The 18,564-nt window shown below is 49.9% G+C and overlaps 1 protein-coding gene across 1 annotated transcript in view; it reads right to left on the bottom strand.

Moving 5' to 3' along the window:
- Positions 1 to 5,906: 5,906 nt before the first annotated feature.
- The window catches only part of LOC111157152 (chloride voltage-gated channel 4), a 56,683-nt gene continuing 44,025 nt past the window's right edge, over positions 5,907 to 18,564 (bottom strand). The window contains exons 11-12 of the mRNA XM_022518413.1: positions 13,367 to 13,583; positions 5,907 to 6,076 (exon numbers count right to left, since the gene is read on the bottom strand). Coding sequence (XP_022374121.1) covers positions 5,986 to 6,076; positions 13,367 to 13,583 — 308 coding nt within the window. The 3' untranslated portion in view covers positions 5,907 to 5,985. The remainder of the gene's footprint in view (positions 6,077 to 13,366; positions 13,584 to 18,564) is intronic.

Genomic DNA, 18,564 nt, shown 5'->3' on the forward strand with positions numbered 1-18,564 from the left:
GGAAAGAAGGCAGGTGGTTAGCCCGATCTGTGTTTCTCATGTTAGGGGTCTTATAATTCAACTGAAAACAACAGAAAATTAATTTCCAACTAAAGCTCCCCGGGGGGGCTTCATAACGTGAAGTGGTCGGTGCCGAGAGCCTTCTGTACGGTGTCTCTTGTGGAATTCTCACAGCCGCGCTGCCAGTCAGGAGCGACAGCTGACTTGACAAAGATGGGATAATCTAGGCTCAGAGAGATTCAACCTTTTGACGATGTCACACAGTGAAAAGGCAGCGGAGCTGGAACTCAAGCTCAGCCGTGCACTAAATCAGCATGACTCCTGAAAATGCAATGTTGAAATTCTGTCAGAATGTTGGTTCTTGGCTCTTAGCGTATCTTTAGGCCATGGAAGTTTCCAGGCCTGGCTCTATTACCCCTGATAAGCACCAGAGGCTTGACTTACGTCTCTAACCTCAACGATTCCCCTGAACCCTGGACTCCAATGTCCCACCGAGATCTCCAGTGTAGCACTTCGACAATGGAGCTCTTCGCCTAGTCTCGCCCATGGCAGTAAATGGCAACTTGGTTGTACCATTTTATACCCACTCCACCGGCAAATCTGTTGGCTCTACCTCAGAAATGTTTCCAGAATTCAAGGCTTCTCTGGGACAAGCCTCCATCATAACTCGAGTATTTGAAATAGCCTCCTAGCCGGATTGCCAGCTTCCGGTCCCACTGTACCACAGCCAGGAAGGTTCATGAACAGTGCAAGTCAAAGCACATCCTTCCTCGAAACTCCTTGTCTGTACCTGGCCCTGTGAGACTTGGAAGTATCTGCTTGTGTTAGCCTCCCACCGAGGGAAAAACAAAACCAAGTTCACATGCCCCACACTCTCTCCATAAGCACCACCCAGCCTGCGGCCACTCACCACCACCCCCACCCTGTGGGGCCCCAGGAAGTTAGGCCTGTTCCCACCTCAGGACATTTGCATCTGCTGGGCCCCCCTGCGGAGGATGATCTTCCCTAAGCTGTCCCCAGCCTGGCTCCCCAGCCCCCTCCGGAATTAGAAAGGATCCCTCTCACTGCCTCTTCTACGTCAAAGGGATGTGGGCATTCTGTTTTTTCCTTCCTATTTTTGTCAAGTTGAAAATTGAAAAAAAAGGCAACTGGTGGGTGAAGACATAGTTTAAGTTCTTGTGATTCCCAAAGTAATAAAAAGTTTGAAAGGGCAACAGAATTTGTGTTAGACCACGGTCCAAGCTGTCCTGCCAGCCTCTGTGCACAGGGTGGAGACACAGATGGCCTGGGGACAGCGGTCTCGTCCCATCCTTGGACATGTGATAGCTCCAGTCTGTATTGTTACTTGGCCGTTAGCCTCCAGGCGAAGACCAAGGGATTTTAAAGCTGATCACACGGACATCACCGTCCTACAGGAAAATCTTAATGAATCAGGCTTTAACTTCAGCCGTCCCCGGAATCAGGTTTCCAGAGGTTCCACTGGGCAGAAACGTGCTGTGAAATCAGTATCTCTTCCATTTACAACATGCTTCTCGAGGACGGGGCCTGTTTTATTTTTAAAGGTAAAGTTCAAACATTTAATTTTTTAATAAGGTGCCAACGTTTACACAGAGGGTTACAATTAAAAAAAGAAAAAAACCACCACGTTGCTATGTGGTCGTTCCCACACTGAATGCGAACAGATGTCATAAAAGTCGCACGTAGGCTCATTCCCAGCACACCTAGGATGGCAAATAAATAGTTATTACTGCACCCATGAAGATGGAGTCTGGTTAATGTTGCAAAGTTAGGTACACGTGCTCTCCCGCCATGTAACTCATTTCAAAGGCTCAGAGCTGGGCGGCGGGGGGGGGGAGCGGTGGTGAGAAAATGCTGCCCACGTGAAATCAGAATGAAGCAGACTATTACAGGTATGTAACTCGATAGCGCCCCTCCTCCGGTCCTCGTTGCCAGCTCGGCACCTGATGCAGAGTACTGAGCAGGTTTGCACGTGTTGATGGTGTCAAGTAACCATTTCTCACCTAAGCGAAACAAATTTTTCTGTTTCTGTGACGTCTTCGGGCCAAAAACAGATCTCCTGAGAGGTCTTCTCCTTTCTAAGGTCTTTTGGGAAGGACTAAATAGAGAAACTGGGAATCGCCTGGTTGTAACAGCAAACACTGGGTAGTGATTTGCTTCTAACACATTTCCCTTTCCACTAATGCCCTGCGCACATCTGCGGTCCCAGGGGATGCGCTGAAAAATGCAAGAAATTCGCAAGTCCCTTTCGGGCTACCCTTTATTCGATGTCTGTCCTTCTACAACACATTTCCTTCATAGCAGAGAGGGAGGGCAAGAAACAAGAAATAAGTTGATGTGTCTCATCGGAGAACTTTTTCCACTCTGCGTTCATGCTTATTTACATAAAAACACTGATTCAGAAAGAATTCAGAAAGTTCTCCAAAAGTCTAAAGGTGTTGGTTCTGGAAAAAGATAAAACCACATTATTCTAAGTAATGTTTATTTTCCCTCCACATCCCAGTTGTACTCCTCTTGCTTGTCAGGTCACTAGGTAAAGTGGGGAAGTTCTACATCTGGATACAGCAAATAGCTTCAAAATCCCTACCCGTGAACTTTTATAAGAAAGAGTGACAGCTCGGGAGCTAGTCCCCCATCGAGTTTGTCTGAGACCTCAGGCCAGGCGGTGGGGGGGGGGCGCACAAGTGGACCCCAAAGGGGAGTTAGGGCTCCAGAGGAAGAAAGCAATCCCTCAGGGAGCCGCCCTGCCAACTCCCCCATTCTTGACCTTTACCGACCTGTCTGACCCTGGCCTTCTGGAGCCAAGAGCCCGAACCCCACCACAAATGAGAGGTTTGGCTTATGAAGGAAAACAAGGTTATCTGAGTCAAGTAGCACTCCCAATGGTTTCCCATGAACTGTGGACCTCGCTCCAATAAGCACGGGGGAGAAGGACACAGCATAACATCCCTCGGTGACCTTGGTCAGGAATAAACTATCCCTTCATCCCTCCATGGCCTCGGCTGAAGGAGGAGGAAATTCTGTGGTTTCACTGACCTTTGGCTATCTGTTCGCTGTTTCGTGTTCCCTTCTGAAGTGCTTTATTTCAGCTAAAAGGGCGTACTGGATTATCTAAATCCGGGCTATGACTAATGGATACTCTTTGGGAGAATACGTGGGAGTAAGAGGGAACAACACGAAGCCATCTTTAAGACCTTTTAGGATTTAAAGTCCAGAAGAACCCAGCTTCACTTGCGTATGTTCCATGGAAACCCCAGCAACAACACTAATACTAGGATCTGTTACTCGATACTCACGGGCTGCGAAAGAGACACGAAGATTGACTTTACTACTGACTGGTGTTTCCACACTGAAGGGGCTATTTGGTATTAGTTTGGAGGAGACCAGCCAATCACAGAAACAAATCTTCCAGTTTGCCAGCATGGTTGGACTTAACTTTTTTAATAACCCAGAGAACCCAACAGTACATTTACTTACACCAACTAGAAGTTTCTAGGTTTTTATTAGGACTAAGAAATGATGGCTTCTAACTGGTAGTTCTATGTCAAATCTGACAGAAGGGGTGGGAAACTATAAGGTGAGAAAAGAGTGTCTAGAGTGTTCGGCAAGGAAAAGGGTAAGGAGGGGCGCCTGGGTGGCTCAATGGGTTAAAGCCTCTGCCTTCGGTTCAGGTCATGATCTCAGGGTCCTGGGATCGAGCCCCGCATCGGGCTCTCTGCTCAGCGGGGAGCCTGCTTCCTCCTCTCTCTGCCTGCCTCTCTGTCTACTTGGGATCTCCGTCTGTCAAATAAATAAATAAAATCTTTTAAAAAAAAAAAAGAAAGAAAGAAAGAAAAGGAAAAGGGTAAGGAGGACAGGAAGGACGGCAACCTGGACACGATGATGGCGCCCGATCCAGTGGACAGCATTCCCTCCACAGGACCCATCCCCTTCCTTATTAAGAGAATCAAAATTTCATTCAGGGAATAATATGTCTAGCTACAAACTTTCCTTCCCACACTCACATGCAGCTGGGGGGAGTCATGTGACAGAATTCTAGCCAATGGATGTAAGCTGAGCCTCTCCGGGAATTTTGCTTTCCTGATACGGGCGCTGCCCCTTGTTTCAGGCCTCCTCCTCCCTTTTCCTGTCTAGGAAGCAGACATCTTACCCGGCAGCTCAGTAACCACCTTGTGGCTCAGAGGCGGCAAGCCAGGGGACAAAGGACCCCAGGGGACAAAGGACGCCAGGGGACAAAGGACAGCAGGAAACAATACCAGAGGACATGAATCCTTGATGATAATACAGAGAGAGTCGACAGTGCATGACCCCCAGGTTTCTCATTCAACTCTCCACTGTCCGTTGGATTTTCTCTTACTAGCTGCCAAATGCACACCTGCCCCGTCAGTATCCAGCAGCGGCACACAGGGTGAGGGCGGCTCAGGGGGCTGGGAAGAGCCAAGATGGACGGGAGAGGGCAAGTGGGAGCGGCCAGGCTCACACAGAGAACACCGTGGACTTAAATTACAGCTCCAGGCCTTCTCCCAGAAAAGACTGAAGTCCTGACTAAAGACACAAGTGCACCATTAAGTTCAATACATAGAAGCCCAGTGCTCAAACTGGCTGTCGATGGTTTAACTCTGCCCTTCCGTGTTCCGCGTACAAGCATGAAAGTGCACACTCAGACACTAACGCCAGACGTTTTGCATCCTACAGAGAAGATAATGGAACAGATTTAGAATCAATTTAGTATCTCTTTTGCAATCCATTTGGAGGAGTTCCTACTGAGACTTTATATGCCTCACCCTCTCTGCAGCCGTATTTAATAGGATCTGAAAGGAAAAATAAGTGGTAACACGGGGCAGCCTGTTTTGACCCTCACGTACGCTGTTCAGAAATTAAAGCACACTTACGACAAGCTGGCAGCACATAGGATATGGCCCATGGAAAGTGCTGGATGGCTCAATATTTAGGAATGCACATGCAACACATTTGCAACACGACGAGCAGGTGTGTACACCCTCAAAATCAGGATGAACCCCTTTGTGTGGGAGGAAATACAGGCAGCACTAAACACGCCAGGAGTTCACCATGCAGTCCCAAGGTGTTGGCCTTGCACAGAGAAAGGATTTCTTCATACTCATCATCGCAGGAGACCCTGGATGTTGGTTCGGAAAGTGATGGGAGAAGCGAAACAGTGGGCCGAGAACGGGAGCAAGAAATGGGATGGTCGGGAGTGAACCCACTGGCAAACTTTCAGCTTTCACTGTGTGCCGATTTAATTTCTTTTGTCTTTTCCAACAAAGCGACTGCAGATATCTCTAGTCCGATTCAACGAAATAGCAGCAACACTTCAGGAACCAAGAAATAACAGAGGCTGGCAGGCCACTACTCCTTTGCCTTTTGGACTCAAAGCTTCACAAACATCAGCCTTAAAACGAGGGGCAAACATTTCTGGACTCAGCATTTGTGTTCCGTGTCCTTGTACGAGCCATATTGTTTACACCCACCCCCATGCCCCGACGGCGGTTAATAAACTCATTAAGAAACACAGCTGTAGGGGCGCCTGGGTGGCTCAGTGGGTTAAAGCCTCTGCCTTCGGCTCAGGTCATGATCCCAGGGTCCTGGGATGGAGCCCTGCATCGGGCTCTCTGCTCAGCAGGGAGCCTGCTTCCTCCTCTCTCTCTCTCTGCCTGCCTCTCTGCCTACTTGTGATCTCTGTCAAATAAATAAAAAATAAAATATTAAAAAAAAAAAAAAGAAACACAGCTGGAAACTCATAAGGGGTTAAAGCTATGAAATGCCTACTCGTTGATGTCTCTCTCTTTTGTTTTTTAAGAAAGATTTCATCCTTCTTCCTTTCCAACAAAGCTTTTGTTTCCATTGCCCCCAGCGCACAATCGTTCGTTAGGATAATAACATATCATTTGTTTATTTCTTTTAAAATGACACGGTTGTGTTTTTCTCAAAATAAATGCCACCTTGTTTCTAATTAAACATGATGGATTCAGGGTCCTGGTTTGCCATCTGGGCCATATGTCTCAAGACATCCTTTTTCGTGATGATGCCAAGAAGTCTCCTGGAGAAGAAACAAAATAGAGAAAAGAGGTCAGCTTTGCAAGATTGACTCCTGCCTGCCCTAAACCCCAGGGCCTTCTCCACCTGGATGCACAGAGAGACATTTCCCAGCTTTCCCTGCAGTCGGGTGGGGACAAGTTACTGAGCGCTGGCCAATGGCATGTAGGTGGAGAGGAGAGATGCCCTTCCCAGGTCACCTCTCCTCAACTGGTGGCCACAGGCAGGGGAGCCAATGGAGGACTCTGAGGTCACAGAGGACTGACTTAGCAGCCACCAGATTCAAAGACCTGGGTCCTTGGATGACTCTATGGTAGAGAGCCCATACCTGCTGAAACCCACATTGGACGTGACGTGGGGGGGAATGAATCACTACCGTGTTAGGCCACTGAGATGGCAAGCTTGTTAATTACAGCAAGAAACCTACAGTGACTAATACGCTCGCCTAAATTTCAGGACTATAATCAATTGAAAAAATCAATTGTGAAAGCCTTTGTCAAAACTGGGCCACAGAAATTCCAAGTAGAAGGATCCAAGTGATCCTATTTTAAGTCTAACATAGTGGACGCGTAAAGTTTAACATTCATATTTCTCGCCATAAATGGAAATGACCCCTCTTCCAAAATTCCATTGTTTTCAACTTACGAAAACAAGGCCTCTTAACAGGGCTCCTTGCGTAAGGGCCCTAGACTACACACTGCACAACCCCAAGGAGTGCCGTTTGCAAACACGACAATGTAACACATGCCCCAGACTGCACAGGACACACCTGCGCAACCACACCCCACAGCCCTTACTCAATCTTGATTTTTTTTTTAGATTTATTTATTTATTTATTTGACAGAGAGAGATCACAAGTAGACAGAGAGGCAGGCAGAGAGAGAGGGAAGCAGGCTCCCTGCTGAGCAGAGAGCCCGATGCAGGACTCGATCCCAGGACCCTGAGATCATGACCCGAGCCAAAGGCAGCGGCTTAACCCACTGAGCCACCCAGGCGCCCCCTCAATCTTGATTTTATTAACTACTTAAATGACCACCTGCTGGGACAAACCATGCACCCTCGGTAAAGTAAAAGGTTTGAAGGAAGGGGATGTGCACAGTTTCTTTAGAGAAAGAAAGTTCCACTGGCCAAATCGGTCTGCCAGGTAGCCCGCACACCCAAAAAAAACAGAAGGAGAACTAAACAGGGTCAGGCTGACCCTGGAATAATGTGTAGTTAATAAAATGAAAGATTTCTACTCTGTATCGGTGTAAAATAATGAGATACCCCCAAATCAGAAAACACAAATGCAATACACTCTGTGATTTATTTAATTAAGGCCAAATTGGTCAAATTCATCTCCCATGCAACAGAAGGGACTACGAAGAGGGAACACTAGCATCCGGGGCTGCACTGGGCTCAGCTGCCGCTGGTGAAATGCATGCTGGGTAGTGAAACTGTCAGGCCAGAACTGTCCCTGACCACACAGCCCTTAACCAACCCTGAAAAGGCGATTGTTTTCCGGTGTTAGTTGCATACCTCTGACCCGGGGGAGACAGCGGGTACTGCCTGTTCCCCTCTCCCTCACAGGAATGTCTGCAGGAGAGGGGAAGATAGCAAAGGGGGACTTGAAAAGCATGGATGTCAAAATCCTGCAAGCATCATGACTCTGCTGTGAGGGTCTAAGAAATGGAAGGAAACGTACAAAGCGAGACAGAATCAGCAAATGGACATTTTGCAACGCCTTTTGTAATAATTAGTTTAGTCAGTAATCATCCATGGGTTCCAAAACTGCTGGGCGAATGGTTACTGGAAAGCAAAAAACTTGCCTGGTCTCACAGGATCCCTCCACAGATTACATATAGAGAGAAAAATGTCCCTTCTCAGCAGAGGGCTCTGGTCCCCACCACCTCATCTAAGTGGCAGAGCTTATCACCAACAAAGCTGGAAAAGCTGATGTTGTGACATCATTTATGTTGGCACATCACCAGAAACGACTTAGCCAAATCAAACCACCGGGAAGCTATCAAACAGATTCCCAATGTGAGACTACTGATTCCGGACTCTTCGCAAACAAAAACAAAAACAAAAACTGTGTCATAAATAACACACCAAAAAAGACAGGAAAGTGTTCTAGATGAAAGGCTAAAGGGGCAAAACAACCAAATGCAATGTGTGGACCTTCAAAGAATTCTGGGTTGAAATTTGATATGAATCGGATATTGAATGATATACTGAGTCACTATTAATTCTCTATAATTACAGTTTAGTGGTGACATAAAGTAACTTCCTTAACTCTTAGAAGATGTATGCTCCACTCAGAGCTGCCAAACCTTGGCGGCACGCAAGATGTCCTTCAGTGAGTGACTGGATTCCTAAACTGTGGCCCCTCTGGGTGATGGAACATTATTCAGCGCTAATAAAGAAATGTGCGGTCAAGTCATGAAAAGCCATGCAGGAAATTGACATGCATGTCACTAAGCCAAAGAAGCCAGTCTGAAAAGGCCACATCCAACTCTAGGACACTCTGGAAAAGGCAAAACTATGAAGACAGTAAAGAGATCGGTAGTTGCCTGGTTTTGGCGGAGGGAAGGAGGGACGAAGAGGTGGAGCCCAGAGGATTTTTAGGGCAGAGAAACCACTCTGTGGATACAGGTCATTCTCCATTTATCAAAACCCACAGAATGTACCACACCAAGGGCGAACCCTAAGGTAAGCTACCGACGGGAGTTAATGTACCAGTATCAGTTCCTCAAAGGCAACAAATGTAACATATGCAACATACTAGTAAGGGAAATTGAGGGGACAGGAGAAGGTATATGGGAACCTTGTACTTCATGCTCAATTCTTCTATAAACTCAAAACTGCTCTAAAAATAGTCTATTAATTAAAGAAAACAAACCCTTGTGGGAGAAAAGTAGTCCCCTGAAAGGAGAGGGGTGCCAGCGCGGAAGGGTAGAACCGGGCATCACTCTCTGTTCTAGCTGCTCAGAGCTACTTGGCTTCAACTGTGTTCACATGTTACTTTAAGGACTTTTCTAGAGGGTATCAGAATGCAGTAAGGTTGTCAATGTCCCATCAAACAAGACGCTGTTCTACTAAAGTGGCCACACGGAGTCAGGGTCCTGACTCAGCTCAGGCGGCCGCAACGAAGCCCCACAGGCTGGGTGGTGACTGCGCTCACGATCCTGGACACCAGAAAGCCCAGATCAAGGTGCTGGGGGGGTTCGGTTTCTCCAGAGGCCTCTCTCCTTGGCTCACAGCCCTCACTTGGCTTCTCCCCGGGCCCACACATCCTGCTGCCTCTTCCTGTCCCTGTAAGGACACCAGTCTTATCAGATTAGGGCCCCAACCTGAGGACCTCATTTAACTCTAATTACCGCATTGAAGACCCCATCTCCAAATCCAGTCACGGTGGACTGGGGGGCTTCAACATATGAATCTGGGGGGATACAATTCAGTCCACGACAGTTCTTCCATCGCATTTAAAATTAAAAAAAAAAAAAAAGGGACAGTACAAAGGCGACCAACATGGGCCTGTAATACGCCACTAGGAGCTGGGGTCAGAGGAGAAATGGGAGGTGGGGTGAGCAGCAGGGTGCGTGGGGGGGCGGGGCAGCTAAGGGGCGGGTCTCTGCGGTGCTTGGGGGGGCAGTGGGAGGGAAAGGGGTAGGTGGGGGGGAAGGTGGGGGGATCTCCGGCTGGCGATCGCCAACTAGCCAACAGCCTCCCGATTGACACCGCTCTTTTGTCCTTTGCCATTTTCTCCTTGAAAGCCTGGCTCAGGACCCTGTCCTCTAGAATACTGGCGTCAAGCCACCCAAACTGGGTTATGTCCATGTCTCCTAGCAGATGACGAGCTCTCGGCTTTATTATTTTTTGGACACTTTTGAGCCTTCACCAGGTCTCAGAGAGACGCCCTATAAGATGGTGCTGAAGCGAATGTGACTTTGAAAAAGTAGGGCTTGTTAGTGTTGGCAAAGGGACGAGGACTCTGCTATCTCTCTCTCACACACACACACTCACACAGACACACTCACACAGACACACACCACCCCTCCTGGATCTATGAAGCCTGGTCTGGTTGCCCTTCATCCCCCCGGGGCAGCGTGGACGACCTCCTCTTCAAACTCTGTAACTGGAAACACGGAACGTCGAGCTGCTCACAATGCTTCTGGGGAAACAGGAACTCAGAGCGGTCTCGGGTTTGGGCATAAATTGTGCCTTGGCCTACAACAATTACTGCAAAAGGTGAAGGCTGAACACCCACCCGGGAGGGGACAACGTCCAAGCCGGCAGAGATCGTAGTGGTGGGACGGGACTTACTGTAAATCGAGTGCCTGACCTTCTGGCCCCTTTGGATTGCAGTTCAAGTGAATCGAGGGAATGACAAATGGCCAGTCCGTGGCCATGAACATATCCAGTTAGAACAGCTGGGCTCTTCTGAGAAGGCCACCCCATCCAAGTCCTGGGGGCCCAACTAGCAGGCTGGGGAAAGCTGATTCGACCTCCCCCTCCCCTGCGCCCGCTTTGGCCTTCGAGAGCCTCTGTGGGGAGAATCCCACCGAAATGCAATACGGCCTTAGCCACTGGAGGCTCCGGAGACTCAAGCCTCCTGGGGACAAAGCCTTCTGTGGTTCCTGGCGTGGTTTCGCCATGACCTTGGGGCCCAGGCCCCAAGAAATCCTGCCGCCGAGGCAGGTCCACAGGACAAGCCGGGGCTCTCGCCGCGAGCAGGGAAGGCACATGGTGACGGAGTACATCAAACACGCACGCTGGCTCAGGCCGTGGCGGCCCTGGCCGTGAGCCCGAGGAGATGAAAGCCCCGCAGACTGGGCTCCCTTGCCAGCAGTAACGCATCAGCATCTGTGTTTGTTTAAAATATGCAGAGCGAGAGTGCGATTTTGTTTTCTCGCAGAACATTCGGAGCCAATTTCGGCACCCAGATCTTCACAGGAAAACCTCATGGGGGCTGCGTGAGGTGTGAGCGGGCGGTAAGGGCAGAATTTCCTGCCAGAACTGGAAATTCCAATGATAACTGACATTGGATGATTATTTTTTTAAAGGAAAAAAGAAATGGCGACGCACTTGAGACGCCGCGGGTGATCACAGTGGTAGTTGCGCCGGGCGCTGGAAATTCAAGTATGTAAATAGGCTTCGGCATTCTGCAAAGTGGAGTCCAGGACACACATTCACACATTCACAGGCCCAACCCCCAGCCGAGGGATCAGTGGCTGCACTGGCCCCGGCACTCCACGTTTAGCCTGGAGCTTTAATACTCTGGAGGATCCCGTGACCCACTGAGTACCTTTAAATATCACCAGTGAAAAAATTAATAAATAGGGCGCCTGGCTGGCCCAGTTGGTGAAGTGACTGCCTTCGACTGAAGTCATGCTCCTGGAGTCCCGCATCGGGCTCCCAGCTTCTCGGGGAGTCAGCTTCTTCCTCTGACCTTCTCCCCTCTCGTGCTCTCTCTCATTCTCTCTCAAATAAATAAATAAAATCTTTTTTACAAATTAACTTAATTAGTTAATAAAAATAAAAATCACCAGCAGAAGCGATCTCCAGTCCCAAACTTGTATTCGTCGCTTATGGACAGTCCCTCCCACGGGCAACAGCCCCGCCCCCCGCTACAGCTGGAGCTGAAGACACCTGGCGCGCAGGCTCGGGGTTCTCTGGGTCAGCGCACACATTCGGCCCCTGCACAGCCAGGACGGCAGGAAGGAAGCAAGGGAGTAAGGAGGGCTCACTTGGGTGTTCATGGGCACCTAGTCCACAGTCACCGAGCTTCAGAGCAAGTGACCTTCCGGGCCAGTGAGTCTCTGATGCAATGCGGGCCACCCCGTGCACAGCGGCTTCCGAATAACATCCCCGATCTCTACCCTCGAAGTGCGAGGAGCATCCCCTCTCTCTAGCAAGGATACCCACCATCTTGGGGGGCAACATCACCCTGGGTGAGAAGTGCTCGGTGAAGCCGGACGGTGGGCTCCGCGGTATAACTGACGTTAGAGAGTTAAGGCCTCGACACAGGGTATCAGCGTCCCTGCAGCCCCCTCAGCTTACAGAGAATACGCTGGGCGGACAACCCAAGGTTCCAGGCTACCCTGACTGGGCCAGTCTACTCCTCTACCCAGGCCTCTGAAGCCGTGGGATTTGGGCTGTACCTCTGAGCCCAAAGAATGGCCCTGGGGCACGGCACCTCTTACACCACCATGAGCCTTCAGTCTGTGCAATGCTAATTTCCTGACTCGTGGTAACACAAAGCAAATGTAGTACTGTCACCGCAGAGACAATGCCATGGGGCCACCAGATCTCCCAGCAACTCGGGGACAGCTGTTCTGAAAACAAGAGGTTGTCTTGAACCGATTGCTGTATCAGGGAACAATCCGAGCATGATGTGAACTTCACATCTGCTTATGGGTCACGTCATCCACGAGAAATTCCAGGTGATTGCCGAGAGCTGCCCCGGCTGAACCCAGGGGCACGGGAATACAGGCCACCCTTGACCAATAAGGGTTTGAACCGCATGGGTCCACCTACATGCAAATCTTTTTCGAAACATGCAGGACGGTACTGCAAATGAACTGTCTCTTCCTCATGATTTTCTTAGTCCCATTTCCTCTGGCTTCCAGACTACAGCGTGTAAATACATGTTCAGAAGAAATACGTGTTAATGCGCCGCTCACGTTATCGGTAAGGCTCTGGTCAACAGTAGGCTACCCGCAGTCAGGTTTTGGGGGAGTCAAGTTCTGCGTGACCTTAGACGGCACTGGCCGCCGGCGCCCCCAGCCCAGGGCCGATGTGGGCTCCACCGGACACAGCCCGCAAGCCACCGCCCTTACGACACCCGCTTCTGCAAAAACCCTTGGCGCGTCTTAAGATACAGTGATCCGCGTCTCGTAGCGGTTCTGTAGCTCCTAACCAGGCACCGTGCAGAGGCCGTGCTCCGGGCCCCGTGACGTCCGCCCCGCGTGCCCGCACGCCCCCGTTTTCTCACGAGCCTGTGCCTTTCACTGCCCGCTTCTGCGTGGCACCAGCACGTGGAGGCATGCCAGACCCCGTGACAGCACAACAAGCTGTCCCTTCTCCCCGAGCCAAGTGCCACCCAGGGCAGGGGGGAGCAGAAAAGCTGCCCAAATCCTTCTCCTTCGGCTCCTCCCCTTTTTGACTCAACCCTCAGCCTGGGGCCGGCCAGCAGCCCCGCCGGCAGGTTTCTCCCACCTTCCCCTCGCACCGGCTGCCCCTCGAGGCCCCCGGGGACAGAGACCATGACTCGTTCATCTTGGTCTCCTCGGAGTCCGGCCAGAACACTCACCCGCTCCGCGTCACCAGGCACTGCCGGAGCCCCAGCTTCCGGAAGATGTCCACCACCGTCTCCATGGGGGTGTGGTCCGTGACCGTGAACGGGCTGAGGTTGAGGACGCGCCGCAGCTTCAGGGGGTGCGGGCTGTTGGCCGGCAGCTCGGGGGGCTCCTCCGTGAAGTACATGATGGAGTTGCTCACGATGCCCTCCTGCCTCTGTCTGGCGTTCTCTGGAATGGGTGAGCGGGAACAATAAGCTGCGCAGAGGCCCCTGTTTCGCAACCGCCTCCAGCCCCCGCCACAGGAACAGCGGCCTTCCCTCTGTCCGCGTCCCACAATCCCACAGAGAGGGGTTCGGGGGGCAAATGCCACATTCTTAATGAAGGGCTTCAGCCAAACATCTGGAAAATCGGCATCTCTCTGAAGCTAATGCCATGTGAGGGTCCCTCTGCTGTGACCTGATCGTCGCCAAAGTCTTGACGCGTGGGCCTGAAGCAAGGCCACTTCTTTGGGAGGATGTACTACCTCCTCCTGGGCTCGGGGACACCCAGAAGGCCCAGGGCCCTCCACCCTTGCTTTCCTAACACTCCTTCATCGTGGGCTCAAGTCGGACATGACAAGAAACTGCACTTCGCTGCCCAACGACCTTAGTAAGTTTTTTTTCTTTTTTTCTTTTCTTTTTTTTTTTTTTTTTTTTTTTACAAACTAACTTTTAACTGGCCCAAATGGCATTATGAATCCTGAAAGGAACAAAAACCAATAGGGCCATCCCAGGCTCACAGCCCAGAAATGCAGCTTAATTCCAAATATGGCCCTTGGGACCAAAGAAATAACTCCAGAAAAGCCACCATGCCCCCACCTCCTAGATGGCCTCTCTTAAAAATGGATCATTTTGGGGATTCCTCAAAGAAAGATAGTAAAACTGTTATGGTAACAATGAGGCTCTTTCTATCTGTAGGCAAGGACATGCAAACGCAAGCCGAAGAAAAGTAGGGTAACAGGAACTCATTAGAAATACAGCTTTATGCAGTACTAGAAACCCAGGCTATTTTAAGTCACACGTGAAATAAATCCATCGGTCTCAAGATATTTCTCCAAGGCAATTTTCCTTCTGTTGGAATTTTAATCTTTCTTTTGGTTCATGGGAAAAGGTTAGGAAAAATGTACAAGTAAGGCTTGTCTTCAAATGGATCCTGGTTTCTAGAATACATCTCTGGCCTTCTCACAGACTACTATTCACCTACATTGTTCTTTGAAAAACAAAATTCGAACTGCCTGAGTATTCTAATGGAAAACTGGCAGCATTCGGGGTCAGGCTGAGTTTGAAAAAGGGTCTCTGTTTAAAAGAGAAACCGTGGGCCCGCTGGGCAAATGCCGGCGCATTATGTGGGTCAGGGGAAATGCGGTTACAGCAAATGGGCTGGGATTCGACCACAAATACCAGAGGACGCAGAGGCACGACGTGTTTTTCAAGCGTGGACACTGCATGGTACGCGCTGCCCATCTCTCTCCTCAATCAAGACAGTTCTGGCCCAGAGCCCTGAGGTGCATTGGTGACTAGCAACACACGGCTCATTGTCGCAGCCCGAGAATGCTCTCACAGTCCCACGTGACAGGAACCCAGCCATTTCAACCATCGGGGCGAATGGATCAAGGATCGGTCTTCACTGGGATTGGATCAAGCCACAGACCTCAGTCAAGAACTGAAACGAGGACTTGCTCAGCCCCTCATAAGACCAAACACAAATGAGTGACCATCAGTCCACCTGTCGAAATAGAGAACCACCTTCCGTGTCCTCCAAGTGTCCTGATCGGGTTAGAAGTCCCGATTCTATCAGCAGCTAGCTCGGCGATGCCCGGTTCCCGGCTCGCCAGTGCGTTCCCAGGGCCTGGACAAGGCCTGGTATACAGGAGGCACACAATAGATGCTTGCCAAACGCGTGCATGAATCAGTCAACAGGGGAACGAATGAGCGAGTGGTTCTACTAAATGTCCGCGTGCTCAGTCCCTCCGGCCGTGTGGGACAGCCCGTTTCACAGGGGAGACCCTGGGAAGGAAAGCCCACGAGCTGTTCGCTGCCGAAAAGAATCAATGGCACCAGCTGGACTCGGAGCCAGAGATGCAAGCCGTGTTCCTTGCTACTCTGGAAGGGCTCTGCTAGGCCGCTCTGGAACTGTCCTACCAAGACTTAGCTGAACGCTTCCAACGGGCGACATACAGGCCAAAAACGGATGAATGGAAGGACCAGCGAGAAAGCTTTTTGCAGCCCTCTGCTAGGTCCAACCGTCTAGCCCCAACTGGGGCAAGAAACCTCCATCTGTCACCACGAGGCCCGCAACAGAGGCCAGCACGCATGCTCACAGAGGGCGGTCACTGGCTCCTGCTCCCCGCCCTCCCAGCGACCAGAACAATGCCCGCACACGGAGGCTGCACAAGACATACATAGATCATGCTGGAAAGCTTAAAACAACTCCCCACCCTGGGAATGAGCCGGGGCTACAAGAGCGTAGACTCCCAGGCCCTAGGGCCTCACGGAAGCCAGAGTCAAAAAAGAACCCCCCACCAAAAGGCCCAATGTTTACATATGTAGAAGGCCCATGAGCTAAGAAGGAAATGCACCAGACGTTAACCATGGCCTTCTATGCTGTTGAGAAAGTGGGTGCTTTTTTTTATTTTCCCTTTTGCTTCTGATTTCCCCAATATTCTGTGAATATGTATTAATTCTTTAAAAATAGGGACGGCTGAGTGGCTCAGTCAGTTAAGCGTCTGCTGTCAGCTCAGGTCGTGATCTCCAGGTCCTGGGATCGAGCCCCACGTCAAGCTCAGAGCTCAGCGAGGTGTCTGCTTCTCCCTCTCCCTCTGGTTCTCCCCCTGCTTGTGCTCGCTCTCTCTCTCTCAAATGAAAAAATAAAATCTTTAAAACAAGCGAACACATAAGAATGTCATAAACTTCATTTTTAATTGTTTTAAAGATCAATTAAGCTGTTCTTAATACAAGAGCTTTGTTATCTATTCTACCCGAGCTAGTATCAGGGGCCACAGCTCCTGAAGAACGAGGTACATTTTGCACTTTCTAGTGGACAGTACGATGACAACACCAGGCACAGTGCCGATAAAGTAAATTTCACAAACTCTGATACACCGAGGAATTTGAAGGCTGGAAATAATCACATATGCAGTAGCTAGTCCTGTGGCTTTTAGAGCAATGGTTCTCAACTGGGAGCAAGGTTGCCCTGACCCTCAGGGGACATTTGGAACTTTCTGGAGCTATATTTGGTTGTCATCACTAGGAGACGGGGGTGCTACCAGCAGCTAGCAGCCAGAGACCAAGAATACTGCTCAGCATCCAACAGGAAAGAACGATCCGGCCCCAAGTGTCAATAGCGTGAAGGCTGAGAAGCCCGACTTGGGAAAACACTCTCATCCTGTCCATCAAAAATGCTTCCATGTAACAGACGCCATTAACTAAAAAGGCTGCAGAGAAAAACTGAAACTATACAGCGGTAGTTGGCACCAAAACAAATGTGATAAAAATAAAATAAAAACTGTTTCGAAGAACAACTAGATGATTCTATGATATGCCACGGCGGACAGCGGCCCGGAGGAGTCCCTCTGTACATGTGTTCAAGCCCCAGCAGAAGGCGGCAGATGACAGCGCTGTTCTCCGTGGCTTGTGCGGGTCAGGAACAGCCCTCCCAGGAAGAAGCCGCTTTATCCCTCAACAGCCCTTCCAACAGCTCTGACAAGAGGTTCAGTTCTGGTCACAGACCCCTTTCTGCAAGCAAGCATCTTCCACATGCTGCAGAATCATCACTAAATCACCCACCAGACGAAAAAAATGAGGGTTCCCCTTAACTCTTGCCTGTGACTCTAACTTTCCATCCCTTTAATCATCTTTGCGGCTTCCCGCTGAGCCCTCTCGGAACCCATCCTCACCTAATTGCAGAATTCAAGACTGGAAGAGTCTGAGCCCTGCTAAGCACAGAAAGAGCCTTGTATTTGCAAACAGCACTGAGAGGCAGAGTCTCATTTACGGGGAATTTGCACATGGGTCACACACGGCCCCATGTGTCCGAACGTGATGGGGAAGAGCGCCACATGTCCTACGTGGGGCTAACTGCTCCCTGGCGAGGACACTGGCTGCAGTGTGGCATTCCAGAGATGGCTGGAAAATAACATTTTCAGCTTCACGGGAGCGGCTGCTGCAATTTTTTTTAAGATTTTATTATTTGAGAAAGAGAGTGAGAGGACACAAGCAGGGGGAAGGGGCAGAAGGAGAAGGAGACTCCCCGCTGAGCGGAAGTCCTGATGTGGGACTCGATCCCAGGACCCTGAGATCACGACCAGAGCCAAAAGCAGATGCTTAACCAATTGAGTCACCCAGGGGCCCCAGTTGCTACAATTTTAACGTGATGTGTAAGCAAAGTCCTTATTTGCCCCATCTACCATTCTTATTCAAACCATCTTGGCTCTACTGAACTATAATCTTTGCTCCTAATTCCCCTGAAAACGAAACCAGCATGAGACAGTCACTAGCTAAATGCTAAAGTCATATTTTATATTCACAAAAGGCCACATAATTCCGCAAATACAGGTCACACATTTCTCCAGCAGGATACAGGGACTCTTCTATTTCCATAGATCGAGAAAACAGCTTTTCTGATTGCTTAGAGTGAAACACTCCTTGCCTTTCCACAAACCACATAAACAGCAGCTTCTACACTATTATCCGTCTGGCTGAAAGCACAGGTACTATTTACACGGCGTGTTGCCTCTTTAGACATTCCAAACACCGCTTCTGAGAGCCCGCTCCGTCTGCAAGCTTAGATTTCTGCACTAACCGGCTGATGACAATTACCGCTCCCCACTTGATTACAGGAACGGGTTTCAGCGAAATTAGTGAGCTGTCTTGTAGCAGGTGCGCCCGGGGTTGCACAACAGGGAATGCGCCCGGCGACATCACTTTAGTCTTTAAATTTCAGCTTTTGCTTAAAAGATCTTAGGGACTGAATAAATTTTTCAAGGCTGCTGATTACATTATTTTAAAAACAAACCCAACCCTGCTCATACAGCTTAAAACCAACCTCGTTATTTAGAAGGCAATATTTATGCCCAAAGGCACCTAACTGTTGAGCCACAGGACGTGAGCATAGGCTGAGCCCAGACGCACCAGTGTGCCGTCGGGTCCAAAATATAAACCCAGTTATTGCC

The sequence above is a fragment of the Enhydra lutris genome, unplaced genomic scaffold (assembly GCF_002288905.1).
Source record: "Enhydra lutris kenyoni isolate GAN:26980312 unplaced genomic scaffold, ASM228890v2 scaffoldscaffold52, whole genome shotgun sequence".
In the NCBI taxonomy this organism is placed as follows: domain Eukaryota; kingdom Metazoa; phylum Chordata; class Mammalia; order Carnivora; family Mustelidae; genus Enhydra; species Enhydra lutris.